Raw genomic sequence first — 19,269 nt, 5'->3', positions numbered from 1 at the left:
TTTTGACTAAATAAAAACCTCTGTGGAAAGTGTCTGTTCCTCACAAATTTTCAATTTCCGCCCCCTCAGAATACTGAAAATTTAGTCAAAGACCAAAAGCATTTCAAGTGTTCTGTTTTCCACTGAAAATTTTGACAAAAGCTATATTTTGTTGTTTTTGTCTAAATTTCTATAGGAAAAATTTTTTTTCCTCCACCAACTCTGGTGTCTATCCTGTCCAAATAAGACTATGTAGCTCCTGGCCTGTGGAGACCCCAGCACGTTCCTGGGCTACCACAGGCAGCTTCACCCTGTCTCCCTGAGGAAGCAGTTATGTAAAGCCAGTCTTGGCATTATGCAGCAGCCTAAACTTGCTCACTTGCCAGGGATGAGTCCCAGACTCTCCCCCAATCCTTTTGCTATATATACACACACACACTACAGTACAGCCATTCTGGCTGATATTCCAGATCACAGTGAGTGTGTAGAGGGCAAAGGATTTCTTCTGGGTTGGCTAATTGACTGGGGTGGCATATTCTGAAGCACCCCCCACCCACCCCCAGTCCGTAGCACTAAACCGACCTTATCCCTGGAGATGAAGAGGGGTTGTATGACCTGAAGAGCACTACTTATCCCAGAAACATCTCCAATAAGAGTACATTAGGGAAAGGGACCCTTCCCACAGTCCTTCATTCAGGGGGCTCCACCAGCATATCTGATAAGCAGGCCCCCACTGAGACTCAATGAAGGACAGATTCCCTCCTCCCTACTTGCAGGTAAATGAAGGGAGTAGATGGCTCTCTCCACTGCAGCTGAAGCAAGGGAGTTATTCCAGCTCACAGATTGTGCAGGCACAGCAGGAGAGAAGAAACCCATGCAGGGAGCTGTGCAGCACTGGGAGTAGAGGGTCTTAGAAACACAGATTACTTTGCCTTTTGCTTTAACCCTTGTGCAGTGGCACAGCCTGTCTCCTGAATGGGATAGCTCATGGCAGTCAGCATATGCCTCTCTTCAGAGTGTCTAAGCACCTACAGCTGTCAGGGAGGTCATCTCTGACAATCAAGCCACTTAATTGATCACCTGAGGGCTCAATCCAATCCCTATTGATGCCACTGGGCATCGCATTGGGCCTTATGTATGAATGTGTGTTATTTTAGGCACCCAAAATTTAACAATTATGACCTAGATGACTTGCCTAAGACAAACACCTAGCTAATGGTAAAGCTATATATAGAATCTAGGAAGCCACAAGTCTTGTAATCTAACCACTAAAGAATACTCCCCATTCACATTTATAAATTAGGTAAAGAAGCTGGCTCCTAAATCAATACTTTAGGCATAGAAAGGCTGTAGGAAGGCCCAAACAGAGTGGTCCTTCCTTTGCATGCTCCAAGCTTAGCGGTATGTCAAAGCTCAGACTTTTCAAGATACAAGTCTTCCTCTTACTGGCTAGACTCAATAACCGGAGTACAAATTATTACACTGACAGCTCTTCTTTCTACAATGTTTTTTTTTCCCCCCCACATCTTGTTCTTAGGAAGATGGGTTAGAGGAAGTAAAAGATTTGATCAAGGTTTCAGAGACTGCGTCAGAAGAGAAAATGAACACCATTCTAAATGCCTTTATCAGTCAATGCAGGTAACCTAATTTATTATTGGAGCATGAAGTTACTTTATACATTGGTAGCAATTTCCAGGCTATGGACCCATAAATTGGCAAGATGCATGAAAAATACAATGAACTTAATTTGCTGTACTTTGTAGTCTGCTGTAAAAGAATTTTACAGCCTCTGGCTCCTATTTTGTGCAATTTTATTTAATTTCCAGGACTTGTTTTCCATTTGTCAATTACTGGATTTGATCTTAAGCTTTCTGGACTCTAAAAATAAAACAGTTATGAGAATAATTGAGAAGCAATAAGGTGCAAGACAGACATTATAAAAATCATGCAAAATTAAAATGAATACAGAGGGCCTCCTTGCACAAGCAGAACTCCCATTGTGCCCTGAGTAAGATGGACAGGATTGGATCCAAAACAGAGGCAAAGCCCAAGAGTGAATTAATTTATATCTAAACATTACAGTACAGATTGTATGCACTTCTTAACTCTCTCCAATATAGGTGGTACCTTCAACATTTATATTAGTCTGGCAATTCCAGCATCACCATCTTCTGCTTCACGCACTGTGCCAGATAATAATTCACTTGCAGTCTATTTTATCAGCCATCATAATAAGGTAATCTCTCTCATAACAAATGCTTCTGTATTACTATTCCCTGATCTCAGAGCCTTCATTGCTCATGCCGAAAAGAAGCCCCAAGGGATGAACCAGACTGCTTTGGACAAAAAAAGACTTATGATGTGCAGGCAAGAACTGGTATGAAAGGCTCCCTCTTTAAGCTCTAGCGCAATATATAATGAGTTAATCTTAATCAGATGCAGTGTGTGTGTAGTAATTTGGATTTGGTTTCTTGGTGCCAGGGTGTTTCATAATGAATGTGAAAATTACATCCAAGAGCTTTTTTTTTAAAAAAGACTACTGCGCTAAGCAAAAGGTTTTAAGATATTTCATGTTGAACTTTAAAGCAAGCAATTACAGCAAAAAGCTTTGTTCTTCGTACCTATCCTGATTTTACAGTAGTGCAACTCCTGACAGTTCAGTAGAGTTAGTCCTGATTTACACGAGTTGTAAAGCACGGATTTAGCCCATGCCTGATTGCTTTGATGGATCTGGGCCTAAGTGATAGAAGAATCAGGCCCATCATATTTTTGCTGTTTTTACATATATCTCCATATAGCAAGAGCTATATAGATAGACATAAATAAATGTGTAAAAAGAAAAAGAGTACTTGTGGCACCTTAGAGACTAACCAATTTATTTGAGCATGAGCTTTCGTGAGCTACAGCTCACTTCATCAGATGAAGTGAGCTGTAGCTCATGAAAGCTCATGCTCAAATAAATTGGTTAGTCTCTAAGGTGCCACAAGTACTCCTTTTCTTTTTGCGAATACAGACTAACACGGCTGTTACTCTGAAACCTGTCATAAATAAATGTGTGTATATTTAAAAATATTTTTTGTTTCTTGATTTTTCAAAGTTAATACTGCTAATTTGATTTTGATTTACACTAAGCCTCATTTACACTCTGTCACATTTGCATCCATAGTAAGGCCCTTTTACACTGCCAGAGTGGCATAAAAAGATCTTACTATAAATGAGACTCTGGCACAGAACATCTAAAGAGAATTAAATATCCATACATTTTTTCATCTCTCCCTAGATTATATGTATATACATCTGTGTTCTAGCTCTCCTGTATGGCTCCCAGTACTGTAGCATCTGAGTTGCCACACAATCTTTATGTATGTCTCTTTGCAACAACCCTGTGAGGTAGGGAAATACTCTTACCCCCATATTACAGATGGGGAACTGAGGCACCGATCCATTGAGAAGCTGAGACAGAGGGACTAAGTGACTTGCCCAAGGTTACACAAAAAAGCCAGTGGCAGAGCAGGGCATCGACCCTAAGTCTTCTGAGGCCTCAGTTACCAACCTACCCAGTGGACCATCTTTTCTCAGTATCAGAGGATCCATTTTTAATATATACACATAGGGGGACTGATCCAGAGGGTTGATGAGTACTAGCAACTCAGTGAAATTAACACCATCTTTCAGGAGCAGGATCATGTTAGTATCATAAAATATCATTATAATGCAGTATAATGCAGAGGGATCTTTACATATCCTAATAGATAGGGTGACCAGATGTCCCGATTTTTTAGGGACAATCCTGATTTTGGGGCTATTACCCCCGACCCCGTCCCGATTTTTTACACTTGCTATTTGGTCACCCTACTAATAGGCCTGCATTTTCTACTATACCTTGTGGTTGCACAGTAAATGTATGTATTATTTTTATGCCATTGTTTGCAGTACAGTATTGATCAAAGCCCTCCATCAGGATCAGGGCCCTATTATGCTGTGAGCAGTAAACACAAATTTCTGGGGACCTTCACTGCATAAACACACACACATAGTGGAGAAAATGCACATTTTGTATAACTGGAATCATTTCCTGAAAGTTCATTTGCCCTCTGCTTTGAAATTTTGAAAAAAAAAAATATTTCATAGTGAACCTGGGTAGCTATTTCCCCTTACATGCCCAGTTGGATAGTTTGAAATAAGTTTTTCATGAACTCGCCATGTATATGAAATACTTACCTATTGTCCACTCCTGTTCCAGGAAGCAATGTCCTCGGATGCCAATGGCATTGTTCAGCAGCAGAAAAAAAAGATGTCAGTAGATGAACTGATGCGTGAAACACAGAACTTCATAGAGAAAATTCGATTCTTGGTTGATGAGGTAATTCACCATTGATACAGGATTTTACCTAGGTCACAATGTCGAATGTTTTAACGAAGATGACACAAGTCTTTATAATACAGTACAATCAGTAAAACCTTGGGCTAGATCTTGACTAGATTGACTAGCTGGTGATCCCCACTACTCTATATCTCCTCATAGGCACTGACTCCATGGGTGCTCTGGGGCTGGAGCATCCACAGGGGAAAAAAAAAAGTGTGTGCTCAGCACCCACCGGCAGCCCTGCTAATCAGCTCCTTCCCCTCCTCTCCACACCTCCTGCCCCGGCAATCAGCTCCTCCCACTCCCCCAGCGCCTTCCACCCACCAGTGATCAGCTGTTCAGCACCGTGCAGGAGGCGTTGTGGGGGGAGGGGGAGGAGCAGGGCAGGAAGGGGCAGGGCACGCTCGTGGGGAGGATCAGAACTGGGTGGGAAGAGGTGGGGCAGAGGTGGAGCGGGGGCAGGAAGAAGTGGGGTGGGGGTGGGGCCTTAAGGCAGGGGGTGGAGTGGGGGCGTGGCCTGGCCTGGAGTGGGGGTCAAGCAGCCCCAGGATAATCAGAAAGTTGGCACCTCTGCCTCATGTACAGCCCTTGGCATGGGGAATGTCCTGGAAAATGGGGTTGTGGCCAGGGCATTGTGACAGGGGAAAACTGGATACACTGTACATGCATTTGCCCAATAAAGAATGACCTCCCTGGTGAAATTTCATCTGAAAGTAAACTGTGAATCTAGGGCACAAGAAGCATCTAAAGGAAAGGTGCAGGATGGAGGAGTGGTATACAGGGTATCCCACAGGGGATCTACACCCTCTGCCTGCCACACAGCTGTGCCTGTACAGGCTTCACTTGCACTAGCGTGAGGGGCTGTGGAAGAGGGGGATTGTGACCAGTGGATCTGTGATTACACGGAGGATCCATGGCGAATCTCTCACTCACACAAAAGAGGGTAGTGCAGGAGCCCTGTTGTAGTCTCAGCCAGAAAGCGTCTCTGCTGCTCTTCCATGTGTTGGGAGAGCTTATTCAACCAGGACCTCATAGAAAGTAGAATGGTGGGTCCTAATTCTCATTTTCCTTAAGGCCTTTGGGTAAATGAGTATCAAGCCCATAGATTTTAAGATCAGAAGGAGCTATTTTGAGTATCCAGTCTGCCTTCCTGCATAGCACGGGCCATATATTTTTTATCCAGTGATTTTTGCATCGAGTCCCATAACTTCTGGTTGAGCTAAAGCATCTGTTAGAATTGCAGGCAGTCTGATTTAAAGACTTCAAGTGATGGTGTATGCACCATGTCCCTCGGTGAGATTCTCTGTTCAAAATTTACATCTTATTTCTGGTTTGAATTTCCGTAGCTTCAACTTCCATCCACTGCAGCTTGTTATGCCTTTATCTGCTACATTAAAGATCCTTTAGTATGTGATACTTTTCCCCTGTGTAAGCCCATGATCAAGTCACCTACTAACCCTCTTTGATATTTGAACAGAGTTTAAGGTCCTTAAAAGCTTAAAACCTTAAAAGGAACAAACTCTGACTGTGCTCAGGAACTGAGGTTTGGGCAGATACTATGTATCACAGTCCGGTATATGGATTTTTAGGTGTGAATTGATAGATTTTCTAGATTATGATGCTGGCTGTCTCTTCTCAGTAAAGGCTGGCTTTGTCTTGTCAAATTGTTGAAAAGAGTTAGGTCTTGTTAGTTCATGTTTAACAAAAAGTAATGATCGTTGCTCATAAAAAGAATATTTGTTAATGTAGCTCTAGTGTTCAAAGCATACAAGTTCTGTTCCATGTCATTTTAATAGCCGCAGCATACGGTGCCTGATGTGTTCATCTGGATGCTCAGCAACAACAAAAGAGTTGCATATGCAAGAATCCCAGCAAAAGACGTGTTCTATTCCCCAGTGAATGAACAGAGAGGGAAAAACTGTGGGAAGATTAAAACCCATTTCCTGAAAGTAAGTCTGAGACATTTTGATCTTTTACAAAGATGTTTTGAGCAGATAACTCCATGAACACCATTTTTATCCATAAAAAGAAAAGGAGTACTTGTGACACTGCTCAAATAAATTTGTTAGTCTCTAAGGTGCCACAAGTACTCCTTTTCTTTTTGTGAATACAGACTAACACGGCTGCTACTCTGAAACCATTTTTATCCATGTTTCACTCAGCCCACATGCATCTACCTTAAATATATGTAGAGTGAAATTATGCAGGAGAGGATTTCATTTGAGATACCAAAAATCTGAAATCTGATCTGCAAGGAATCTGTGGGTTTATCTGTATGATTTAGATCCATATTTCTCAACCAGTGAGTCACAAAAGGCAATTTGGAGGGCAAAAGTGTTGAAACCATTATTGCAATCTAAAGCAAATGAAATCTCACTCCCCAACTTCACCTCACAGCCTCACTCTTCAAAGTTAAATATGCTCTGTCAAATTCTCAAAATACACACAAATAAATTCTATTGGTTTATCATTGTTGTCATGGATACATTTTTACTCTTATAGAAAAATTTTGTCTTAAAAAGGGGTCACCAACCTGAAAAGGTAGAGAAACACTGATCTATTTTATCTATATTCTCTACTTTTCTGTTTTGCTTTTAATACCATGCTCATCATCATGGTGTCTAAGTAATTCATCCCCTGGCTTCCTGCCTCTGCCAAATGTACCATGAATCCAAATATGCACAAATAGATGTAAATAGGTAGATCACTAAACCTTTCTTCTCTGATGAATACATTAAGCAGCATTTGAAAACTCCAAGGGAAACTCCAACAGATTGACATTCACCACACTCAGACAATGAGGAAGTGCAGAGAATCAGACATAATATAAACATTTCTGTTTATAACTCCAATTTAAAATGTGCATGTGAGATATATGTTGGTACTCCATCGCTGACAATGATGACAATATTGTAGCAATTCTCAGCTCTGGCTACACACATGACTCCAAAGTCTGAACCATGATGCATAGAGTTGGCTACACTAAGGCCATGGGAAGTCTGTAAATATTATGTTTGACAGTGCAGTTCTGTGGCGCTTTTCACATGCAGCCTGGAGATGATTTCGTCAATCCTACTCAAACCTGTTACATCCTGATCTTGTCAAGAGACTACCAGTGTGTCCTGTCCTGAGCCATTTGCTCAAGTTCTTTGAGGTTGATAGTCTCCAGTGGGCTGCACTTTAGGTTAACTTTAAACGCTTATACGGACGACGCTTCCTTCTTTTGCTCCCCATGCAAGATCTGTTTTGGGAGACAGATCTTCCATTCTGATGACATGTCCAGTCTACCTAAATTGTGTTCTCAATAGCATTTCCTCACTGCTTTGTTGTGTTTGCTCTTTCAGGGACCTTAATATTGGTCACTCTGTCCTGCCAGCGAATGCTCATTATTAAGGCTACGTTTTAGTCACGGGTATTTAGTCATGGGTATGGACAGGTCACAAGCAATAAACAGAAAGTCATGGTCCTGGACCTGTCCATGACTTTTATTAAAAATACCTGTGACTAAATCTTACCTGCTGGGAGGGGGGCACTCCTGAAGACTGCTGCTGGGGGTGGGGGCAGAGCTGGGCGATGTGTCTGCTGGGTGGGGCAGCCCAGGCCCCTGCTGCAGCTGGGGGCAGCCTGTGTCCCCCTGTTACTGGAGGAGGGGCAGCCCGGGGCCCCTGTTGCTGCTGCTGGGGGCAGCCCTGCCACCAGTCCAGGTGGGGGGGAAGCCCATGGCCCTGCTGCCACTGGTGCACGGGGCAGCCCGGGGCCCCACTGCCACCTCTGCTGGTCCGGGCGAGGGACAGCCCGGGGCCCCACTGCCACCTCCGCTGGTCCGGGCGGTGCGGCTGGCCCCAGGGCTTCCCAGATGCTGTGGTGGTCCTGGGGTCAGCTGCACCAGCCCTGCAAAATTCACAGAGGTCACGGAAGCCATGACGTCTGTGAATGATTCACAGCCTTACTCATTATCGAGCGGAGGGAACGCTTGTGAAATTGCTCAAGCTGTTAAATGTGCCATCTATAAAGAGTCCATGTCTGAGATCCATACAGGAAAGATGTTAGATATATAAAATATTGAATAATATACTTATCTGACAAGACCATTTTAGCAGTGTTATACAAAGAGAGGTAACATGCACAGTAACAGTATGCAACAATGGAATGTAGTCACTGTCCATCAGCAACAGCTGGAAGGAAAAGCCTGGACACTCTGGAATAATAAGCAATGGTAACATTGCTTACTAAGGGTATAGAAACTCATCACCTAAGATGGTTGTTGTTGGAACCAGGCAAATAAAACGTAGCTCGTCAGCAGATAGAGGTATCCAGACTTCTGCTAATTATCAAGAGTAATTTATTGTGCATACTACTTACTGCATAGAATAACATTTCAGTGCATTTCTACTTACAGTTTTTAAAGAGGCTTCTTGAATCTTTTTAGAGCTTTCTTATGAGAAATCTCTCCCAGGTCTATCAAAATGTTCTATTTTATTTGAATGAAGTAAAAACTAATTTTAGAAGTAGTCATTTCAAACAAAATGAAACGGTCATTAAGATACTCTGGTGTAGCAATTCTATTTATCCATCAGATTAAACCTCAGAGGCACAGTACAAGTAGTTGTATTTTCACTTGAAAGAAAGTTACAACTAGGAAGCACTATGGATAACCCAGAAGGTGGGATGTTTCCCCCCTGTTTAAAATACAAAGGTTGTTGCTTACAAGACACACTGTTACACCAAGTGAAACAAAAAGGCACCAGTTAAGCCATCATCAATTGTTAGGGTCTGTCAGGAAAACATTGCAATGTAGTGACTGTCTAGTCATTTTATGTCATGAATTGCTTTAGGAATAAGCAGTATAAAAAAACTGAATTAAGCAGAGCTTGATAGAAAAAAAAATATTGTTGAAAGTATTGTCAAAAAATGTAACATTTTATGTTGGAAAAAGTTTCATCAAAAGTTTTCTGACTTGCCCTGTGAAGTAATAACTTATTTAGGAGCAGCCATAATACAGTCAGAAAGCAGCATGAGGTGGACAGTGTGCCATAGGCTTGGAAATTTAACATAGCAAACACCAGAGGCAAATTTACAGCTGTTATTTAGCAAGAAAAGGCTTGTACACTATCCCACTGAAAGCAGACTTTTAACAACTAGGTTTGTTATCAATTCCTTCCTTTGAATCTTGAAATACATTGTACCAAGTAGGTCACATGGCCATCCCCCCCATTATGACTTCAGGTCAGCAGGGCCTGACAAAACACATTCTGGAATACTTAAGGAACTGGCTGAAGAGATCTCTGAGTCATCACCTATTATCTTTGAGAAATCGTGAAAAAAAGGACAAATATAACACAGAATGGGAAATGACTGCCTAGGAAGAGTACTGCAGAAAAGTGTCTGGGGATTATAATGCATCACAAACTAAATATGAGTCAACAATGTAATTCTGTTGAAAAAAACAAACATCATTATTAGATTTATTAGTAGAAGTGTTGTAAGCAAGAGCGGAGATGTAATTCTTCCACTCTACTAAGCACTGATAAATCCTCATATGGAGTGCTGTGTCCAGTTATGGGCGCCACACTTTGGGAAAGATGTGGACAAATTGGAGAAAGTCCAGAGGAGAACAGCAAAAATTATTCAAAGTCTAGAAAACATGACCTATGAGGAAAGATTGAAACAATTGGGGTTTGTTAAGTCTGGAGAAGAGAAGATTGGGGTGAGGGGGAGGGGAAGACATGATAAGTCTTCAAGTTCATAAAAAGTTGTTATAAAGAGGAGGGTCATATATTGTTCTCCTTATCTACTGAGGACAGGAAAAGAAATAATGGGCTTAAATTGCAGTAAGGGAGATTTAGGTTAGACAACAGGAAAAACTTCATAATGGTAAAGATAGTTAAGCACTGGAACAAATTACCTAGGGAGGTTGTGGAATCTCCATCACTGGAGGTTTTAAGGACAGGTTAGACAAACACCTATCAGGGATGGTGTAATGGGGTTTGACTCACCACTGCAGTGCCTCCTGCTGGCCGTCCTGGGAATTAGCTCTGGTTCACCAGTGCGCATTCATCTAGTGATGTCTCACCACCATCACTTCTGCCATCAGGACCCGTGTTGCTCTCAGGACCATGGTATCCTCTTCTGGACATAACTCTTTGGCTGTGCCCCACTCGGTTCTCTCCCTCCCGCCCCATTCTGGGAGGCCAGCAGTCCTCTGTCCAGCCATTTGCCTGAGTGGTAGGCTGCAGGCCAGGGTTTAGCCACCTGCATCAGTAGCAACTGGGGCCAAAGGGGGAGAGGACTAGCAGTCATACGCTGTGTCACCTCCAACCCCTGGTGTCTGTTTCCCTGGGCCACTTCCCCGTAGCCCTAGCACCTTCTCTGCCCCTGTATCATGGCCTCAGTCTGGCAGCAGTCAGCCGGGAGCTCACTCATGCTCCCCTGACCCTGTCCAGCACTGCCTGGACCATGGTGCTGTCTCTTCTCCCTCCTTCAGGGCAGCCAGTCCTCACTCCTCAAACTCCAGGGAATGACTGAAGCTGCTCTGTTCAGCATCCCTTCCTATATGACCCAACCTGGCCCTGATTGGCTGTCTCTCTAAACCTCCTGATTGGCTGTCTCTACAAGCCCTTTCCTAATTGGCTGCCTCTTACACAGCCTCCCTGGGCTACTTTAACCCCTCTTCTGCCAGTGTGGGGCTGAAGCCCCACCACAGATGGTCTAGATAATACATAGTCCTGCCTCAGAGCCTATCAAGGTCCCTTCCAGTCCTACATTTCTATGATCCTGTGATTAAATAGGCAAGTCATTTATCAGCATATCATAGAATCATAGAATATCAGGGTTGGAAGGGACCTCAGTCCAACCCCCTGCTCAAAACAGGACCAATCCCCAACCAAATCATCCCAGACAGGGCTTTGTCAAGCCTGACCTTAAAAACATCTACGGAAGGAGTTTTCACCACCTCCCTAGATAACTCATACCAGTGCTTCACCACCCTCCTAGTGAAAAGGTTTTTCCTAATATCCAACCTAGACCTCCCCCCACTGCAACTTGAGACCATTACTCCTTGTTCTGTCATCTGGTACCACTGAGAACAATCTAGATCCATCCTCTTTGGAACCCCCTTTCAGGTAGATGAAAGCAGCTATCAAATCCCCCCTCATTCTTCTCTTCTGCAGACTAAATAATCTTAGTTCCCTCAGCCTCTCCTCATAAGTCATGTGCTCCAGCCCCCTAATCATTTTTGTTGCCCTCTGCTGGACTCTTTCCAATTTTTCCACATCCTTCTTGTAGTGTGGGGCCCAAAACTGGACACAATACTCCAGATGAGGCCTCACCAATGCCGAATAGAGGGGAATGATCACATCCCTCGATCTGCTGGCAATGCTCCTACCTATACAGCCCAAAATGCCATTAGCCTTCTTGGCAACAACTGTTGCCTCATATCCAGCTTCTCGTCCACTGTAACCCCTAGGTCCTTTTCTGCAGAACTGCTGCCTAGCCACTCAATCCCTAGTCTGTAGCAGTGCATGGGATTCTTCCATCCTAAGAAGATGCACTTGTCCTTGTTGAACCTCATCAGATTTCTTTTGGCCCAATCCTCTAATTTGTCTAGGGCCCTCTGTATCCTATCCCTACCCTCCAGCGTATCTACCTCTCCTCCCAGTTTAGTGTCATCTGCAAACTTTCTGAGGGTGCAATCCAAGCCATCCTCCAGATCATTAATAAAGATATTGAACAAAACTGGTCCCAGGACCGACACTTGGGGCACTCCACTTGATACCGGCTTGATAGCAACTGAGTGGATGCTCCTTTGTTCAGCAGTGCAGCTTGCCCAAACTATAAATAACATTCAGTGATCTCTCTTACTTTGTATTGGTTGATGACCTATGTTTCTTCAGTTACCAGGAAAACGCCTGTCGGGTTGGAATGTACCTGCAAAAGTAGACACCTATCTGTGGCTTGGTTCCATCAAGTATGCCCATACCATTATGGAGAACTTACCTTTAGGACATGAGACTGAAGTGCCCTCCGCAGATGGTACAGGACATCCTCCTCCTCCTTCACCTGCCAGTCTGGTGTACAAAAGTAAGACAATACTTCTGCAGTACAGTAGCAAGGATACTTAGCGGTAGTATGGAATGTTGGACATATGGTGCTCTAAATTAGGAGGACAGCAAAACATCTACTTGATGTAATTGCATTTTTCCCCAAAAATGCTTAAATTAACATTTTAGCACATTGTTTAATCAGAGACACTGACTAGTTGCTGAATGCCACTTTGGCAGCTACTGAATGCTTAAAACCTCCATTGATGCTTCATGGAATCATAGACATTAGAGATGGAAAAGACACACTACATTATGCCCTTCCCTCCATATCCCTCTCAATGCAAGGTTGTTGCCCTTAGCACATATTGCACTGTTTTTGCTCCCTAGTTTAAATGTCCCAAATGAGGAGTCTTCCACTGGATCTTTTGATAAAAGCATATGTGCTTGAATTCATCGTAGGTGATAAATATACATAGGGAGATACTATGGTCAAGTGATGAGAGAAAAGACTGGAAATTAGCAGAGCTGGTTTATAACCCTGGCTCTGACACTGTGTGAATTGTGTGAATTTAATCTTTCTGTCGCTCCGATACCCCATCTTTAAAATGGTGATCGCACTTTCCTATCTCATTGGAGTGCTGTGAGGGTCAAGGTTTTGGAATTTGTGGGTGGTCCTCTTTCCATGTATTCATGGCATCATTTCCCCAAAACTGATAACATTGTATTCATTGTCCTGACACAGCCAAGCACCTCTTCCAGTTAAGAGCCCACATGTATCAGGCCAGGGGGCTCATTGCGGCAGATAGCTCTGGACTTTCTGATCCCTTTGCCAAAGTAACGTTTGTTTCGCACTGCCAGACCACCAAGGTAAGTTGCAAAGTCTTCCTTCTCCTTGTGTAAATAAGGAACTGAGATGTCTCATTAAAGTGGTGAAAATGGGAAAAAATATTGATTCTCAAAGGCAATTGGGAATTACCTTACCAGATCAGATCAGTGGTCTATCTAGTGCAGTCTTCTGTCACTCTCAGTGGCCAATATTAGATGTTTGAGTTTCCTTTTCTGTAAAATGAGGATAATGCTTAATGAAAAACTACTTAACTACCATAACAAGGTGTTGTGAGGCTTAATTCATTAGTTTGTAAAGCACTTTGAGATTCTTAGATGCAAGGGGCTCCAGAAATGTAAAGGATTATAGTGTATTATTGAGATGAGTGGTTACTTATTTGCAGTATCTCTTCGAGCCAGTCACAGTGTATATTATATCATAGCACTAATATCCAGCCATATGAATACCAAGTGTGGTTGAAAACAGAAGTCCTAGCGCGGCTGTCTGTTTTGAGGACATGTGCCTGTCATTAAAGAAACACCACTGCCATTCTAGCTCTTGGTATGATTAAATTAACAAATATACCATCAGGGACAGCTGCTCTGATGGCATAGCATATATAGAATGAGTCACCAGATGCAGCCTTGTATCTGCTCTCCAAGTGTAATTGGTCTGCAATTAGACTAGTGCCAATCTGTTTTGACTCCTTTGGATGTTAGATTCTCTGAGATTATTGGACCGAAACAGCAAGTGTGGGCTGGGTTGTATCTCTCTGAAATTCTCCCTCTTTAGACTTTAAGATTAGGCCATTTCCATTGGCAGGGGGACAGATGCTGTGTCCTGCATCCCCGCCACTATTTTTGTGTGTGTTAAGAGCAAGGCTGAGTCACTTTTTAAAAAAGCCCAAAGTGCTGCTGTGGCTATGTGAGTCAGTTTGGCCCTTTGGAATGGAGTTTAGTAGAGCACAAGGATGGTTTCAGAGAGGCATTACCAGGTAAAATGCACACCAGGTGCAGAGACTCTCTGCACTACTTAAGTCCTGAAAAATAGTTGCTCATTGAGAGGCCTCCTTAGGGCTGCCTTTGAACTGGAGAAATGGTCTCCAGACCAGCCGCACAGAGATTGGCATGAAAGGCCATTTTGGAATGAGCAAGGAGTTTCCTGGGGACAAGAGAGGGGCTTCTACCCAGATCCTGTGGTTTCAGTATGCTGTGCAACCGGTACAAGGGACAACTGATTTATTACCCATGGGGAAGGTGGGAGGGTTCTGCATGGCAACCCTGCAACCTGGCCCGGGCTTGGGTGGGAGAGTTGGATTTCACTTTCACTCACCCAGCTTGATGGGAAAAACCCAGCTTGACTCTCAGAGCCCATCTTAATTTTGCAAGGGTGGAAGTTCAGTAACCCACTATTTCACTTGTAAATAGAGCACATTGGACACAGAAATCATCAAGGATCAATAAATGTGGAACCCAAATCAACTATTTTTATAGTCACTTTTCACAGGGTAACAAAGCTTTAAGAAAAATAATGTTTATCCCCTTCTGGCTCTCTGAAGGAAGTTTCTATAGCAGCAGATTCTGGGGGCCAGGGCAAGGAAAAGGTTTCTCTATCCAGGTGGCTCTCTAGAGTCATAGGGCCTGATTCTGCTCTCACTTGTGCTTGTTTTACCCTCATGGTTAAGATCAATTGAGTTAATCTTGGTTTACCCCCATTGTAGCTCTCTGGATATCAACGGAGTTGATCCTGGTATAAGCTAGCATACCTGAGAGTAGAATCAGACCTACGTATGACAGCATTTTGTACACACATAAGTGCGAAGTAACATATTGTCTGAATAAAATACTGCATGCAATCATTTGAATTGTTTTTAGAATGGTGTCCACCAAGCTCCAATAAACCACAGTGAAAGAAGACATTTCCATTTAACAGAACAACAGCAGATGATGAGAGTCAGATTTTGCAGCGGATATTTTTTTCTTTAAAATTTAACATTGGTAGATACATTTCCTGCCAAAGCAGCTAAACTGTTGTCTTTGAGGAAGTGCCTTGACCAGCCCAGCATGTCTGAAGTGCAGCAGCAAATTGCAAGGAAAAAATAAAAAAAAATTGATTTGTTATGAATTAATCAATAAATTACCTTGTTCAATAAGAACATTGTGAGTTATTATTGGCATCTGTATTTGAAGAAAAATTACTTGGAAAATGTTTACCCCACAGAATGAAAAAGTGGAATACATTTTGCTCAAAGTTCTTCTTTAACTATACATGGCCTGATCCTGCAGTCTCCAAACAGGCAGCCTTCCCATAGATTGCAGTATGAGTTTTGCATGCACAAGGACTGCAAGATATAAAGTCAGATATCTGGTTATTTGTTCAGGAAGAGCCTGTAAGGCAAGGAGGGGGGAACATTTACAGCTCGGAATGAACAGGGGTGGTATTCATCTGTGTGGGAAAGACTTTCAATGCACTTATGAAGGCCCATGTTAAGGTTTTTAGGCCCCAGTCCAGCAAACTATTTAAGCACATGCATAACTTTAGGTAAATGAGTACCCTCACTGAAGTTAATGGGATTATAGTTACACATGCGGTTTAAGTGCTTTGCTGGACTGGGCACTAAATGAGGCTTGCATGGGTTCTGATGCAGGACCTCTGCAGAGGTGAGTGACATTTAAAATAGGCCTTGTGCTGATTCTGTATTTCACCCTCTCTTAATAGTTTAGTTTAGTCCACTGGAAAAGATTTCATCACGGTGCAGCCACTTTCTGCTGGAGCACACCAGTCAGTCTTTTACCAACCTTCTTAAAATGCTGTTTGTTTTTCACTAGATCATTTCTCAGACATTATCCCCTACGTGGAATCAGATGCTGCTGTTCAATAACATTGTGCTCCATGGTGAAGGGAAGGAAATTGCTGAATTCCCACCAGTGATTGTCATAGAGCTGTACGATGATGATGCAGTGGTAAAGATGAAATGCCTCTTATTAAAAAATCTGAATTGTTGCAGTATAATGTATTATCTATGTAAAAATCAAAGCTATGTCATTTAACAGACATTTAAAAGTAGTTTTTCTGGCCATGTAAATCAGTTTCTGGCCCTTTAAAATGGAGATTAATATTGTGATGGGACGTAGTCTGAGAACCAGATTTATATCCAGTCCTCAGTTACGTCTTTGTAACCTCCTGGTCTTGTTGTTCCAGTTTGACTCTCAGATCCAAAAAGGGGTTTGCAGTAGAAACATCCTTTTACTTGTACGCAGTTGTAATTATTGTATTTATGTATGTTCAGAGACCCGAATTTACCTCCAGCTCACAGAAATCTAGTGCCATCTCACTGCTTATTAGGATACTGCCTTCAGAATTGCTGAAATGTGAAATCAAGGCATTGGTAAACTTCAGATGAGTTTAAAGAACACCCTCTATCATTTCAATAGTTGCCATCCATTGTATTTTGCTGTGCACCTGACTGGGTAGTTTTGTCAGATATATTAAAAGCCCATTTCCCACATTTGGATTGAGGGTGGGAGGAGCAGTTCCTAAGGCTGCTGCTATGTTTAGACTACTTACAAAATAACCCGAAGTATGTATCCTTATTTATCTAGGGTAAATCAGACTATATTGGCTCAACAGTAGCTGCCCCTGTGGTGAGACTCGCTGATCAGAAATACGAGCCACCTAAACTATCTTATCACCCAGTGCATTGTGGAAATCTGTCTGGAGGAGACCTTCTTGCTGCATTCGAGCTGCTGCAGGTGAGGGATTGAGTATTAACATTTACCTTTGGGGCATGTAAAAGCATTTAGGGTACAAAGAGACGCCGTGGTCCTAGTCTTGTCCTCACTTATACAGGTGCATCCCTTGTTAAAATCAGAAGGAGTTGCACCCAGGAGAGAGCAGAATTGGATCCTTTCTCCTTTACATCTCATATGCCTAGAACATGATGCAGTTGTCATTCCTGTTCATCCTGCAGTTGGAACAATAAACACTGTTCCTACTTCCGCTGCTGGCCCTCTGAATCCTCTAGCTTGGCTTACCTCGCATTTCCACTGGTTTTACCCTGCTCTAATTCTATTGACTGCAAGGTAAAGTGTCGTTTTGTTCTGGGAAGTTACTGTGTAAACATGGCATCTTCTTACTGCTCCCTATGTCTGTTTAGAGGTCTATGTCTTTAACAACACTAATAAATTGTTACTGCTACTTACTCTTATTACCAGTATGGAGGCAATGTATAGAAGGGAGAGTTAACTGGGTTCTGTTCTGGCTGTAGCACATAAACAGAATTGTTAACCAGTTTCCAGTTGCAGGGCTGAATTCTGCCCTCACATCTGGGCATGGCTTTGCAAATGCACAAACAAGACAGCTTGACTTTCAGACCCAAAGCAGAATTTGTAGGGCTGACAGGTAGAAGAAACTTCTTTTTACTTGTAAACTGAACAAATTTGTTCTGGAATGAGTGAGACATAACATGTAAAACACACAACCCCCATGATGGCATTTTAATAATCACTTGCCAGAGTAAAATTGCATTTTAAAGCATGTGGGGCTAATTGTTTCCCCAATTAAACCTAAATAACATCAAGGAGGGGAACGCACCAACTTAGTGGGGTGTAATTAAGGACAGAATCTAGCTCCATAATCAATATTTTTCTCAATTTTTAATCTAGTCCATGTTTCTAGTGAACAGAGTGAACATTTAGTTTTATTTCACTTTTATCTGGGCGAAGGGAAACAGCACAACATACCAGACTGATCTGAAAATATCTAAGGCCTGAATAAAGAGCTGAAAATAAATGTAAAAATGACCCAGCGCTGGCATTCAGCATTCTCAGACCCTTCACTGTTTGTCTTGGTGATTACATCCTAAAGAATGCTTGTTTTCATCACAGATAATGCTCAAGAGCATGGACTTTAAAGAACCATTCAAGAAAAGATGTGTTAAAACACTATGAGAGGCTTTAAAGCATTCTCAGAGGCCTGATGTGCTGGCAGTTTCTTTCTAGTATCAAAGGATTCCTGATGATGCTCAGTGAGAAGAAACTCTACAATCTCTAATTCGCTCTGTACTTCGGAGACAATAACGCTTTTGGCCACATATACCACATTAGGTAGTTCCGATCTACAAATTGTTGTTTGTTTCAATTCAGGCTATTTTATAATTGGAGTAACAATATGTATGAGAGAAGATCCCTTTTTGAAATTACTGAGGTAGTTCTAGGTCACTGCAAAAGGGTTAAAGTTGATTTCAGTGTAACAGAACAGTTGAGACACTTAGAGAAATAGGAGATTAGAGAAACAATGACTAATAGTGGACACTTGCTAGTCTTAATATGTATGCAGTGCACATATCTCCACTGCTACAATGATCAACACCCTGGCACAAGACACCTTTCAAGATCCATGAATCCTACGCTTGCCTATCACAACATGTGGTATACCTCATCCGGGGCACTAAATACCCCAATAAAAATTATGTGGGTGAAACCAGACAATCATTACGCTCTGCAATGCATTCACACAGGAAAATGATAAAAGACAAAAGCACCCTACCACCTGTGGGTGAACACTTTTCACAAAGTGATCATTCTGTATATAACCTATCAGTCCTCATCCTGAAAGGAAACGTGCATAACACATTCAAAAGACGGTCCTGGGAGCTTAAATTCATGACTCTACTAGATACTAATAATCTTGGATGGAACAAAGACTCTGGATTTATGGTTTATTACAACAATCTGTAACCCACTGACCCCCTCTTTGTGTCTTATGACTGCAGAGGTGGTAATAGGCCACTCTACCTTGAATGGTCCCTTACAATATGTGCTAACTACTTATGCTGGACAATCTGTTCCATCTTGCATTTAGCTGTGATTTGCCTTTCCCAGACCTGAAGAAGAGCACTGTGTGGCTGGAAAGCTTGTCTCTCTCACCAACACAAGTTGTTTCAATAACAGATATTACCTCACTTGCTAGTGTTGATCATTTGAAGTCATTAACGCTCACAGGGCACCTTTCTTGAGAGCTAGGAATGCTGGCCTAGATATCTTGGTATGGTTCCC

At 42.4% G+C, this 19,269-nt stretch overlaps 1 protein-coding gene across 1 annotated transcript in view; it reads left to right on the top strand.

Annotated features, from left to right (window-relative positions):
- FER1L6 (fer-1 like family member 6) overlaps positions 1 to 19,269 on the top strand; it is a 101,850-nt gene that overhangs the window by 27,134 nt on the left and 55,447 nt on the right. Inside the window, 8 exon segments of the mRNA XM_077808407.1 lie at positions 1,517 to 1,617; positions 2,266 to 2,356; positions 4,223 to 4,342; positions 6,142 to 6,294; positions 12,238 to 12,424; positions 13,130 to 13,254; positions 16,042 to 16,176; positions 16,816 to 16,965. Coding sequence (XP_077664533.1) covers positions 1,517 to 1,617; positions 2,266 to 2,356; positions 4,223 to 4,342; positions 6,142 to 6,294; positions 12,238 to 12,424; positions 13,130 to 13,254; positions 16,042 to 16,176; positions 16,816 to 16,965 — 1,062 coding nt within the window.

This window comes from Eretmochelys imbricata, chromosome 2 (genome assembly GCF_965152235.1).
Source record: "Eretmochelys imbricata isolate rEreImb1 chromosome 2, rEreImb1.hap1, whole genome shotgun sequence".
Taxonomy (NCBI): Eukaryota; Metazoa; Chordata; order Testudines; family Cheloniidae; genus Eretmochelys; species Eretmochelys imbricata.
The sequence above is the reverse complement of the archived record's forward strand: the minus strand, read 5'-3'. Positions and strand labels throughout refer to the sequence as shown.